Source organism: Sebastes umbrosus, chromosome 19 (assembly GCF_015220745.1).
Source record: "Sebastes umbrosus isolate fSebUmb1 chromosome 19, fSebUmb1.pri, whole genome shotgun sequence".
Taxonomy (NCBI): Eukaryota; Metazoa; Chordata; class Actinopteri; order Perciformes; family Sebastidae; genus Sebastes; species Sebastes umbrosus.
The window spans coordinates 1,998,263-2,011,122 of record NC_051287.1 but is presented as its reverse complement, the minus strand read 5'-3'; the positions used below and the strand labels follow the sequence as shown (position 1 = coordinate 2,011,122).

Here is a 12,860-nt window from a genome sequence, read left to right as displayed (position 1 = left end):
ATAAAGAGGTTATAACACAATTTAATGTAGTTGTAAAGACATTTCATGTGCATTATGTTGTCATTTATTGTCTGTTTATACAGCAGCCTCCAGGTATGGATGTCCACAGGAGAAGTTATACATTAATAAACACATATCTACTTACAACTACATTACAGAGTGTTATAAACCACTTATTAAATGTTTATTTACTGCTTATAAATGCTAAAAAGGGGGACTAAGTGTAATCTTCTTCTTCTGGAGTAATGTGCATTAATGAACAAGATGTATAAAATGCAACCTGATATTTTAACTTTGAAGTATCTTATAGGCCTCCAGCCGGTATTAACTTTTCCCCTGACTTACAAACCCTGATACGTTCGGCTGAGTTAGAGGCTTCTTTTAAATTAAAGCTTAAACATACTTTTATTGCACCGCCTTCCCTGATTTCATCTACTTACTCTACTTGTATTGCTGTTTTTATGTGTTGCAATATGTTTTATGTTTCCTTTCTTGCGATGTGAAGCACTTTATAATTTGTTTTGGTGAGTAATTATAAATAAAGATATTATTATATTATGATGATAAACATGAGGGATGGAAGTAACAAAAATTGAGGTGATGAAACTGCATGTGAATTCAATAATTGGCAATTTAGTGTTGTGAATGATGAATGTAAGATGGTGAAAATGATGAAACGTGGTTCTGTTTTCATCATATCAGGCTTTAAATTAATCAAATCACTTGATAATTTATCAATTCCCATCAATTTTTACGGCTCTGTTGTTCAATTTAAATGCATTTATTATCGCCTCAATTTTTTATCAATTAATATTTGTTACTTCCACCGCTCATAGATAAAAGGATGACATTTCCAAATGTAAATAACAGTTGAATCAGAGTGAACTGGAGCTGCAGTATATACATACATACATACAGTTTATTAAACCTTGTAGTTGCTATATATGTTTAACAATATCAGGCATGATGTTTCAATAACACATGTTTATTTAAATCTGAGCATTTATTTCACAAAAGCAATAACGCTGAAGAACAAGAGCAGAATCCATCTGGTGGTAAAACATCTCTAGTAGAAACATTCAGTATTAGTACAACATTAGAGGTACTTGTACACAGCTTTATCCTGCAGCGTCTGAATCTCTAACTTGACGGGGCATTTGTACAGGTGCGACAGCAGCGACTCCGAGTAGCCGATCAAGAAGTAAAACTTCTGCGGAGGTAACTTCTGGATCATTAAAGCGCACACGATGAGCAGGTTGCCGCGTCGTTTGATCACGATCTCGTTGGCCAGGCAGGCGTGGAAGGTCCCGAACATGAAACGTCTTATGAACACGTCCTCTATGGTCCGGTCAGCTGCGCCCTCCTCTCCTTTCAGGTTACCTAGAAGAAACAGGAAGGAGAGTTTACAGAGTATACAGCAATCAATCCACTTTTAAGTATATCGCCTAATACAACTTTTAAACCGATTAAAAATAGTCTCTGCATGCTTTGCTCCTTTCCCACAAGTCCTGTTGTGTTTACATCTTTACAAACACTAGATTCAAACTGTTAAGTTGCTCTTTAAGGAGCGTGGTCGTGGTCGTGGTCGTGGTCGTGGTCGTGGTCGTGCTCACTGGTATTGTGTGACAGCCATCCTTTGCGGTGGGCGATGTAATGAGGTGGAAGTGCTTGCTCATAGGTTATAGGTTTGTCTCCTTTCCCCACTCGGACACGAGCTGCTTTGTTCTGGAAAACAATAGAGAAAGAAAGAGGATGAAATGTCAGTAAAGCAAACTGATAACTACACGATGAGCCTCGATCCAAAAGCAAGAGTGCTCACTAGTGCTGAGTTACGCCATCGTACAAATCCCAAATATACAAAGAACTCTGCACTTCAGAGACTGTAACTCTGGGAGATATCTACTTACATATCTAGCTCATATGGACAAGTGAGGACTGTTTTAAGACAGACTCAGAATAATGTGAACCTAACCTATATAAGGTTAATTAGAATGAGTCTGGAGTGTTTACCTTGCAGCACGCTGCAGTGACGTGGAGAGCTCTGCTTCCAGAGGAGCTGCATAATGAGCCGGACCTGGATAAAGAACTCTATAGAGGGGAAATAAACCATCAGATTACTACGACTAGTTCTGAGAACAGGAGGCCTCACAGGATCTAATCAGGATCAGTAAGAGCTGAGCTTGTGAAATGATGATTCAGTTGCAGTTCCCAGTTTAGCCCAACTGGTTATCCACCTTTGGTTATACATTTTAACACACTTTACGTTGTCATTTATCCACAATAAGACACAAGAAAAGTGTTGAAATAAAACATTTGCATCTATGAATGTCTGTTTTTGCAAAAAGAACAAGAATGCTTCTTTAATGTTCAGTTAAGGGGAGACACCCGAGGTCAGGGGTCAGCAACCTTTACTATCAAAAGAGACATTTTTGGCCAAAAAATAAATTTAAAAAATCTGTCTGGAGCCGCAAAACGTATTTGAGCCTCATAATGAAGGCAACACCACCTATTGCATGTACCACCCTCGTACCTGTTGTAGGTTTATGGTACGACGGTACGACGGAGTATTAGGGCAACATTGAGGAAAAAAAATAATCTGAGATTACCAGAATAAAGTCATAATATTACAAGAATAAAGTCAGAAGTTTACGAGAAAAAAAAGTCGTAATATTATAAAGTAGTACTTTACATGTTATTTTTGTTTTCTTCTTCTTGTAAACCTATGACTTTATTCTCATAATATTCCGACTTTATTCTCGTAATGTTATGACTTTATTCTCGTAATATTACAAAATGTTTTCTTGTAATATTATGACTTTTTTTCTCGTAATGTTATGACTTTAATCTCGTAATGTTATGACTTTAATCTCGTAATGTTATGACTTTAATCTCGTAATGTTATGACTTTAATCTCGTAATGTTATGACTTTAATCTCGTAATGTTATGACTTTAATCTCGTAATGTTATGACTTTAATCTCGTAATATTATGACTTTATTCTCGTAATATTACAAAATGTTTTCTCGTAATATTACAACTTTATTCTTTTAATATTCTGACTTTATTGTGTAAATCTCAGATGTGTTTTCCCTCAATGTGGCCCTAATACTCTGTAGTACATTGTCTCTTTGGCCCTCACTGCATTAGACTGATATTCTATATACTTAGAGTATAAACTGTGTTACCTTCATCACAATGATCACATGTTTTGCGGCTCCAGACAGATTTATTCTTTTTCTTTTTGCCTAAAATGTCTCTTTTGATAGCTAAGGTTGATGTGTTAAACAAACCGCATATGTTAATAAAGACATATTGAAGGAGAAGGAGTAGTAGTTATGTAGCAGCAGGTTAAACTGTTATCTTCTAAATAAACACGCTGTGAAACTGAACAGCTGACTAAACACAGACACGCAGGTATATTACAGGTATATTACAGGTATGTTACAGGTATGTTAAGATGTAAACATGAGTTCATAGAAACGTATTAAACGTTTAAATATTATGTTTTCTTACCAACAACCTCAAGGACGCCGCCATGCTGTTTAATATGAAGCTGCCTGTACACTGGAACTATTTATCAGACAGTTGGGCATCTATTTCCACCCGGACGACTGTTGAGCTGCACCAACCGGATAGAGAAAAAATAAAAAATAATAAAAAAAATAAAGAACGACTAGCTTTCAATAAATTTGTTGTAATAGTTATTTGTGGTGTCAAAGTATACATAGTACATTACTATGTCTTTATATTTATGTTTTTGTTGTTTTTGTGTGCTTAATTGTGTAGAATTTTACGTGATTGTAGAAATGGTGCACTTATTTTGAAATTCTGAACCGGATGTGTTGCTGTTGTTCTGGAAGGAGAAGCGCATGAAACGTCTCCCAGCGAGTCCTACTCATTTATAAACTCATATTTCTTAATAAAAGACGCTTTATTTCGCTCTTTAAACCAGATAGTGAGATAGTTTAGAGTTTAGTGAACCTAGTTAAACCGTTAAAAGCCCTCATGGCGTCGCCGCCGCTGCAGATGACGGAGATGTACGACACCGCTCTGCTCGGCATCCTGCAGCACGTCGGCAACATCCGGGACTTCCTGCAGGTCTACTTCGGGTTTCTGTACCGAAAGACGGATTTCTACCGGCTGCTGCGGAGCACCGACGACCAGGTGACCGGGTTACCTCCCGGGGCGGCGGACAAGATGATGGGCTTCCCTCCCGGGGCGGCGGAGAAGATGGTGTTCAAGGTGAAGCGTCTGTCAACATGGTAGTTAACTGCTGGATGGGTTCAGTGTCATGACAACAACAACACGAGGAGGAGAGACCAGTTCAGTTAGTTCAGACTCTGCACCTGTTTTTATATTTATTTATTTATATATATATTTATATATATTTATTTTTATATATATATTTATATATATTTATTTTTTTATATATATATTTATTTTTTTATATATATATTTATATATATTTTTATATTTATATTTATATATATTTATATTATTAACCACTAAACATTCACATTCAATAAGGTTACTGATAGATAGATAGATAGATAGATAGATAGGGGCAGCAGAGAATGTTGATATTTATTCTGGCTTTTAATTGAGCTTTATTTATTTATTTATTTATTTACTTATCAGGCTAATTATTTATTTATTCGTATTTTACCTTTTTAGTCTGGCTTTTAACTGAGCTTTATTTATTTATCTAGCTTATTGTTTATTTATTTATCTGGCTAATTCTTATTTTATTTTACCTTTTTAGTCTGGCTCTTAACTGAGCTTTATTTATTTATTTATTTATTTATCTGGCTAATTATTTCTCGTATTTCACATTTTTAGTCTGACTTTTAACTTTATTTATTTATTTATTTATCTGGCTAATGTTTATTGTTTTTTATAAATTTATATTCTTTCTATTTTATATATACTATTTCATTCCTATATTTTAATTTCTGCACTATTTTATGTCATAATAACCTTCATGAAGGAGGATTTGTTGTAATAGATTGCTTTAGTTTTAGGTGGACCTAATAAACTGGACACTGAGTGTATATACACAGGCAGTGAATGAGTCGACACCACAGAAATAGATTTCTCTTCATTAGGAACAAGATTGAGAATAATTGTTAACGAAAAACATTAATTTTAAATCTGCTAAACGTGTCAGATCCTGTGCTACAGTGAGCCAACAGCAGCTAGTTTAGTTCCTCCTGTCTGATGAAAGATGTGTGAATGAGTTAAAATTCATCTGTAATAATCTTTTATTCCCTCTTCAGACGTTTAAGCTGTTTGAGAAGCTGGCAGAGCACGACAGAGAGCGGCAGCTGAGCGAGCTGCAGAAGAGAGAGGAGAGTCGATGCGTTCCTCCGGCGGTTCAAGAGCTGGAGATCGTCGCCGACTCGCCTCCCGAGGAGACGGAGGAGCAGAGCGCAGAGGAGAGCTGCTCTCCAGCTGCTCTTTCAGCTCCGGCCTCCTCAGGAGCGACCGCCAGACCTCAGCCCGCCAGCAGCAGCAGCAGCAGCAGCAGCAGCAGAGGTCCAGACCAGTTGGCTGCGGGAGACCAGGCAGCTGCAGCCAGTACAGCCTCAGCAGAAGAGTGAGTGACCTCCACTGTTTACACATGAAATACAGCAGTATAACAAAACAATGGACAGACGATGCAGCTGTGCCACATGTCATATTCATGGGACTAAGACGCGAGGAGAGGAGTCGAGGAAATGAATCGATGAGGTAGAACCTAGGAAATGGGAAAGGCCTAATGGACGATAGGTGAAATGCAAAGGGAAAAACATGCAAAAATAAAAAAATAAAAAAATATATAACAGCATAAATAAATATATAAAAATGCAAAAATAAATAAATGATTAAAAAATAAATGCAAAAAAATACATTTAAAAGTTAATAAAAATAAATACATAAAAGGTAAAATTTAATTATTATTATTATTATTATTATTATAAATAAAGAAGCAGATTAAAACAGAAACATCAATTCATGTCACATTTTATCAATTAATTAATGACTTCATTTATTTTTAATATTATTTTTGCTACATCAAATGACATTTTTAATTATTTATTTATTCAGTCATTTATTTAGTTGATTTTGTCAGGTTCCATCATAATATTTACTTAAATGTTGATTAAATATGTATCTGACACATTCACGTCTCTTCCTCTCCTCCTCCGCTTGCATCTCCCGTGGGAGGGACTAAGACGTGAGGAGAGGAGTCGAGGAAAGGAATCGAGGAGGTAGAAACTAGGAAATGGGAAAGGCCTAATGGACGAGAGGCTCGTGCTTGTGACAAAGAGAGCTGAGCAGTAACGTTAGCTAGCTCAGTGATGCTTGGTGAGCTATCAGTATAGATGCTTCCCTCTGTGCGGTGATACGGTTGGCGGATATAATTCGGTAGAAAGAATATAGTTCCTGCATGAAACTGCTCACAACAAATGTATTATCTTGAGTAACATCTCTATGGCCGATACCTCCAACACTCTGCAACTCAAACCAAAACAATCTAGATTGATAAATAGCTCTACAAGTTAGAGGGCAAATATGTGTTTTGATTTGGGGGTGAACTATCCCTTTAAATTCCGGTAATCTATCATGAATGTCAAAGACATTACAGGGGAGGCATTAGAGCACAGAACATTTGACATATCATGGGTTATTAAATGATCTTTGTACGTGTGCTTGTTGTGTTTCAGGAGTCGGGAGAAGCTCCAGTCGGACCCTGAGAGCTACAACGGGGCTGTGAGGGAGAACTACAGCTGGTCTCAGGACTACACCGACGTGGAGATCCGCGTGTTGGTGCCAAAGACGGTTGTTAAAGGCCGACAGGTAAACTCCGTCTATCCCTCCGCCTCACATACCAGGAATACCTCAGCTCTCATGTCTCATACCGGTCGTGTCCTCAGGTCAGAGTCAGTCTACAGCCCAGCAGACTGCAGGTGAGCGTGAAGGAGGGAGCTGAAGAGAAAACCCTGATGGAGGGAGAGTTCACCCACAAGATCAACACTGAGAACTCTCTGTGGAGTCTGGAGCCGGGAAGCTGCGTGGTCGTGAGTAAACTCACACACATCGCTAGATCTGTGTCCAGCTTTTAAATGAACATCTTTTAATTCACCTCCCTGTCTTTGACTTCCAGATGTCGCTCAGTAAGAGCTCGGAGGTTTGGTGGAACGCGGTGCTGAAAGGAGAAGCGGAGATCGATATAAACCAAATCAACCGCGAGCGCTCCATGGCGACGGTAGACGACGAGGAGCACGCCGTTCTGGACAGACTCTCCTTCGACTACCATCAGAAGCTGCAGGGAAAACCACAGAGTCACGAAATGGTAAGGAAAAGTAACTAAGTACATTTACTCAAGTACTGTACTTAGTACAATTTTGAACGACTTTCTGCTACTAAGAAAACAGAAATAAATGAGTTTGGGGAAATAAATAATAGGTGAAATGCAAAGGGGAAATCATGCAGAAATAAATAAAAAATAAATGTATAAAAGCATAAATAAATACATAAATATATAAAAAATGCAAAAATAATAATTACAAAATAAATATATAAAAACATAAATAAATACATAAATATATAAAAAATGCAAAAATAATAATTACAAAATAAATATATAAAAGCATAAATAAATACATAAATATATAAGAAATGCAAAAATAAATAATTACAAAATAAATATATAAAAAATGCAAAAATAAATAATTACAAAATAAATATATAAAAGCATAAATAAATACATAAATTTGTAAAAAAAATGCAAAAATAAATGCATAAATAAATATATAGAAAATGCAAAAATAAATAAATAATTAAAAAATAAATGCAAAAATAAATAAATAAATTTAAAAGTTAATACAACATAAATACATAAAAGGTCAAATTAAATCATTATTATTATCATCAATTAATTAATGGCTACATTTATTTTTTAATATTATTTTTGCTACATTTAATGACATTTTTATTTATTTATTTATTGAGTCATTTATTTAGTTATTGATTTAGTTATTGATTATTTTTGTTGATTTTGGCAGGTTCCGTCCTCCATAATATTTACTTAAATGTTGATTAAATATGTATCTGACACATTGAAATAACAGCTGTAGTCATCTGAATTCTTCTTATTTTCATGAACTACTTGATCCAAATACTGAAAGTCCTGGTTAGAAAATAATATTACATTCATGAGCTTAAATTATTGATATGATGCGACTGAAAGTTTCACTGGAAAATGTGACTCCTGAAATCAACGTGACGCGATCCGCTAGAGAGAAGACGACGTCTCACTCTGTTGGGTTTGTTGGAACTAGAAGAACTGTCGTGTACAGCGGTGAAAGCAGTGAATGATTACACTGAATAGAAGCCAGTTAAACTCACTGATAGAAAAACTGTCTACTGTCTGAATCAGTTGTTTTTATGTTCCATCATCATTTGCTCTGCTGGTCAGTAACATCACCTCTAGATGGCACTGTGGGGTTTATCATCAACATCTCTTTCTCTCCACAGAAGGTGCACGACATGCTGAAGAAGGGCTGGGACGCCGAAGGCTCGCCGTTCAAAGGGCAGCAGTTCGACCCCTCCATGTTCGACATCCCGGCCAGCGCTGTGCAGTTCTGAAGCCACACGTGAACCGATCCTGGTTCATTCACAGAGCTGCTCGAAGTAAACGTTTACCTGCCTGCTGGACGTCTGTTTGGTCCTAAACTGTGAGAGCAGAACTGAAGAAGACGAGGACACGTCATTATATCAAACCTTTATTTGATGTTCTGGCAGTATGAAATCTGATAAATATGTCTGCTTTGTTAACAGTTTTGCTCTTTATTTAAGAACTCTACATGAGTGCCTACATTAGTGATCATTTTCAGTTTTCATTCTCAGAACAATTCCCCCAAACTGTTGAGCATTTAGTCGTCTCTCAGTCGGCAGGTTTCCTTCCAAATGTAGCGCAGATTTTAAACAAATTGCCAGAAAATCTGCAAACTGCTCTCATGTTGACGTCAGGAGTCGATTCATCGAGATAAACGGCTGGTTTGTAAGTAAAACTGGAAGCTAGAAAACGTTTTGTGGGCACCGTCTTAGAGTCCGGTATCCGGTTCTTATTATAACGCATCTCAAACGGTAGAAAACGTGATGTATTAATGTGAGGAAGGTTACAGTCTCCATCGTGTTTTCAGCTCTTCAGTGTTTCTGTTGCTTTTCGTTTTAATGGATACGCCAACGTTTCACCATATATCCGGTTTGTTTTTGTTTTATTTTATGCGCAGATTGACAATGCTCATAAAAACAGGTGGATGTAAACCGACTTCTTGTTACTGGTTGAATCTGTCACTCTCCAACTGAAGACAAATCTTTTGGTTCAGACGTCCTCTTCAGTCATATAAAGCCATGACGTTGTCCTATGGTCTCTTATTTTCTCATCTATTATAATAAGAACAGCAGATGGACGATATTACAACATGGAAAAGGACGACTGGATGCTGTTTCTCTGCTTCAGCTGCCTCACAACCAAACACAAAACTCTTGTTAAATAAAAGACTTGTTAAATATCAAACATTAAAGCTCATTCTTTTGAAGTAAAAGTTCCTCCACTTTCTTACTAACTCTTTCAAGAGTCTTTAAACGCATCTCGCGGTCTTCATCAGCGGATAGAGCTTACTCAATTTATCAGCAAGTGACCTCAGTATACTTAGTAAAATCAAGCCGACAGACAGTTTTGTGCCGTCGATGAGCGTCTGTCGGTCTAGTTTTTGTGGTGTGTCCCTGGTAGTGGTAGTCGGCCCGTGTCGGAGGTTTTCCGGCTGAGTCAGCATGTTGAATTAACTAATTATACTTTTATACTAACTAATAAACAAATTATATTAACTAATTATAGTTTATGAACTCATTCTAAAGTGCATAAACAGGTAAAAGACTAAAAACAGTTGACCCTCATCCCCAGATATTCAGCAGTCCTCTACTCTCCTTCTCCTTTCATTGACTCTGATCACTTCATCAATAATCAGTCAGTTCTCCGTTACTCTGGACACTTTAACAACATTATAGTCTGTTAGCTGGACAAAAAGGGAAATGTGTCTTCCCGTCATCACTCGGCTCAATCAAACACACATTACTGTTGTGTTGAGATAAGTGCTGCGGCGCCTTCATCAATAAATCCATCCATCTCTCCACTGTCAGCATGGAAACGCTGAGCTGATGATGAGCTGAAGGGATGAGAGGAAGATGGAAATATAAAGAGAAGTCTGACACCGAGCAGTTCAACGAAAGCCTTTATGTCCTCAGCTGGAGGTGATGTTTAACATTAAATATAAAGATCAGCTCTTTGCCTCATACATGGATTTCTTTCATCGGTCTCTCTGAAAGAAATGACCTGAGGTTTACTTTCCATATTCTAACACATATCTGCAGCTATCTATAAAATGAACCTTAAAGGGAGATTAGTCAAGTATTTAATCCTCTTATCAACATGGGAGTGAACAAATATGCTGCTTTATGCAAAATGTATGTACAGACGTAGGCAAAGTTGTTGGTAATGTTCCGTTAAAGAGAGAAAAACCCACAATGGTCACTGAAATAACTTGAAACTGACAAAAGTAATAATAAATTAAAGCTGCAAGCAGCGATGATCGGGCCCTCGCCCACGCGCGCACGTCGGGGGAACGCGCACGTCGGGGCACGTACATGTCTTCAGGGCAAGACTCTTATAAAACATGTCAAATTTGGGGAAGATTGGACAATGTATAGCCAATTTACAACAACTTCCTGTTTCCTGTAGGGGGCGCTAAGACTTTCACTCATAATGGCACATGTATGTCTTCAGGCCTGGTCCATTATCCAGCTTGTGAAATTTGGGGCAGATCGGACTATGTAAAGTCAAGTAACAACAGCTTCCTGTGTCGTGGCGATTCATCAAAATTCGCCATGCCACCACGGTGCTGCCGTTCGATAGAAAGTTACGATTTTCGAAAGGAAGCATCATCGAGGTCTTAAGGCTTTTCTCACCTAATTTGAGGTAGATGTGATTAATTTCTGAGGCAGAGTACATCAACGTGTAAAACATGATATTTTCTGTTACCACTAGGTGGCGCTATGACTGCGAGCCAAAATTTGCATGTGGATGTCGTCACACAGGGACTTTTATCTTGCATGAGAAATTTGGAGCAGATTGGTTACTATACGCCAAAGTTACAACAACTTCCTGTTTTTTGGCGAAGAAGCTTTTCGCCGCCACGCCACGGCAACATGGTTCGATAACTTTTTGATCTTTTGATAACTTTTCATCCCAAAGGTCTTAAGATACTACTGACCAAGTTTGAGGTAGATGTGATTAATTTCTGAGGCAGAGTACATCAACGTGTAAAACATGATATTTCCTGTTACCACTAGGTGGCGCTATGACTGTGAGTCAAAATTTGCATATGGATGGCGTCAGACAGGGACCTTTATCAGGCATGAGAAATTTGGAGCATATAGGTTAATGTACGACAAAGTTACAACAACTTCCTGTTTCTTGGCGAAAGGCGCTTTTTCGCCGCCACGCCACGGCAACATAGTTCGATAACTTTTTGATGTTTGAGTAACTTTTCATCCCAAAGGTCTTAAGATACTACTGACCAAATTTGAAGTTGATCGGGTTAAATCTCTAGGAGGAGTTCGTTAAAGTACAGTGCCTGGAAATGGTAAAAAAAAACGCCATAAAATCCAATATGGCCGACTTCCGGTTGGGTTTACGGTATACCTCCAAGAGGGTTTTATTTACGTCTCATCATGGTACATATACCTACCAAATTTCATAAATTTAGGTGAAACGTGTCGTCAGGGCTACTCAATAGGGGGCGCTAGCGAGCCAATTTGCCACACCCGAGCACGAAACCCATATCAGATATTTATTTCACGCACGTCTGACACGTGTGCAAAATTTCAAAAAGCGTTTAGTATCCCAAGCACCTCATTTTTACCCTCAAAGACATAATAGAATAAGAATAATAATCATTTGAAGAACAATAGGTCCTCGGACCCGACTTTGTCGGTGCTCGGGCCCTAATAAAAATTTACTGAAAATGAACTAATGAAAATCAGATATTGTTTTTGAATTGTGGTTCAACAGAATCATTTTAAAAACCAAACTAATGAAACTGGCCAGGACAAAAATGATGGTACCCCTAGAAAAGATGTAAAATAATTTGACCATAGGGACATATTAACCTAAGGTGTGTCCTGTAAATAGCATCACAGGTATCTTCAAACTTGTAATCAGTCAGTCTGCCTATTTAAAGGGTGAAAAGTAGTCACTGTGCTGTTTGGTATCATGGTGTGTACCACACTGAACATGGACCACAGAAAGCTAAGGAGAGAGTTGTCTCAGGAGATCAGAAAGAACATTATAGACCTTCATGTTAAAGGTAAAGGCTATAAGACCATCTCCAAGCAGCTTGATGTTCCTGTGACTACAGCTGCATATATTATTCAGAAGTTTAAGGTCCATGGGACTGTAGCCTACCTCCCTGGACGTGGCCGCAAGGGGAAAATTGATGACATATTGAAGAGACGGATAATACGAATGGTAACCAAAGAGCCCAGAACAACTTCCAAAGAGATTAGAGGTGAACTCCAAGGTCAAGGTACATCAGTGTCAGATCGCACCATCCGTCACTGTTTGAGCCAAAGTGGACTTAATGGAAGACAACCGAGGAGGACACCAAATCATAAAAAAGCGAGACTGGAATTTTCCAAAATGCATATTGACAAGCCACAAAGCTTCTGGGAGAATGTCCTTTGGACAGATGAGACAAAACTGGAGCTTTTTGGCAAGTCACATCAGCTCTATGTTCACAGACGAAGAGATGAAG

The 12,860-nt window shown here is 37.8% G+C and overlaps 2 protein-coding genes across 2 annotated transcripts; one reads left to right on the top strand and one right to left on the bottom strand.

Annotated features, from left to right (window-relative positions):
• Window positions 1-765: 765 nt before the first annotated feature.
• mrps24 (mitochondrial ribosomal protein S24) lies at window positions 766-3,625 on the bottom strand. Its single transcript, XM_037753736.1, has 4 exons — window positions 3,514-3,625; window positions 2,011-2,088; window positions 1,614-1,725; window positions 766-1,380 (listed from the first exon to the last, which is right to left on the bottom strand). The coding sequence occupies exons 1-4, from the start codon at window positions 3,535-3,537 to the stop codon at window positions 1,097-1,099; spliced, it is 498 nt and encodes a 165-aa protein (XP_037609664.1). The 5' UTR covers window positions 3,538-3,625; the 3' UTR covers window positions 766-1,096.
• A 212-nt stretch (window positions 3,626-3,837) lies between these two features.
• On the top strand, window positions 3,838-9,588 carry nudcd3 (NudC domain containing 3). Its single transcript, XM_037753733.1, has 6 exons — window positions 3,838-4,242; window positions 5,277-5,596; window positions 6,708-6,840; window positions 6,918-7,061; window positions 7,148-7,336; window positions 8,521-9,588. The coding sequence occupies exons 1-6, from the start codon at window positions 4,006-4,008 to the stop codon at window positions 8,629-8,631; spliced, it is 1,134 nt and encodes a 377-aa protein (XP_037609661.1). The 5' UTR covers window positions 3,838-4,005; the 3' UTR covers window positions 8,632-9,588.
• Window positions 9,589-12,860: the final 3,272 nt, after the last annotated feature.

Bases quoted from the DNA above. Each gene is read 5' to 3' on its own strand.
- mrps24 (XM_037753736.1), bottom strand. From the start codon at position 3,537: ATGGCGGCGTCCTTGAGGTTGTTG. The intron at 2,089-3,513 runs GTAAGAAAACAT...TCCCCTCTATAG, and splicing joins CGGCGTCCTTGAGGTTGTTG to AGTTCTTTATCCAGGTCCGG. The intron at 1,726-2,010 runs GTAAACACTCCA...ATTGTTTTCCAG, and splicing joins TCACTGCAGCGTGCTGCAAG to AACAAAGCAGCTCGTGTCCG.
- nudcd3 (XM_037753733.1), top strand. From the start codon at position 4,006: ATGGCGTCGCCGCCGCTGCAGATGACGGAGATGTACGACACCGCTCTG. The intron at 5,597-6,707 runs GTGAGTGACCTC...GTTGTGTTTCAG, and splicing joins AGTACAGCCTCAGCAGAAGA to GAGTCGGGAGAAGCTCCAGT. The intron at 7,062-7,147 runs GTGAGTAAACTC...TTTGACTTCCAG, and splicing joins AGCCGGGAAGCTGCGTGGTC to ATGTCGCTCAGTAAGAGCTC.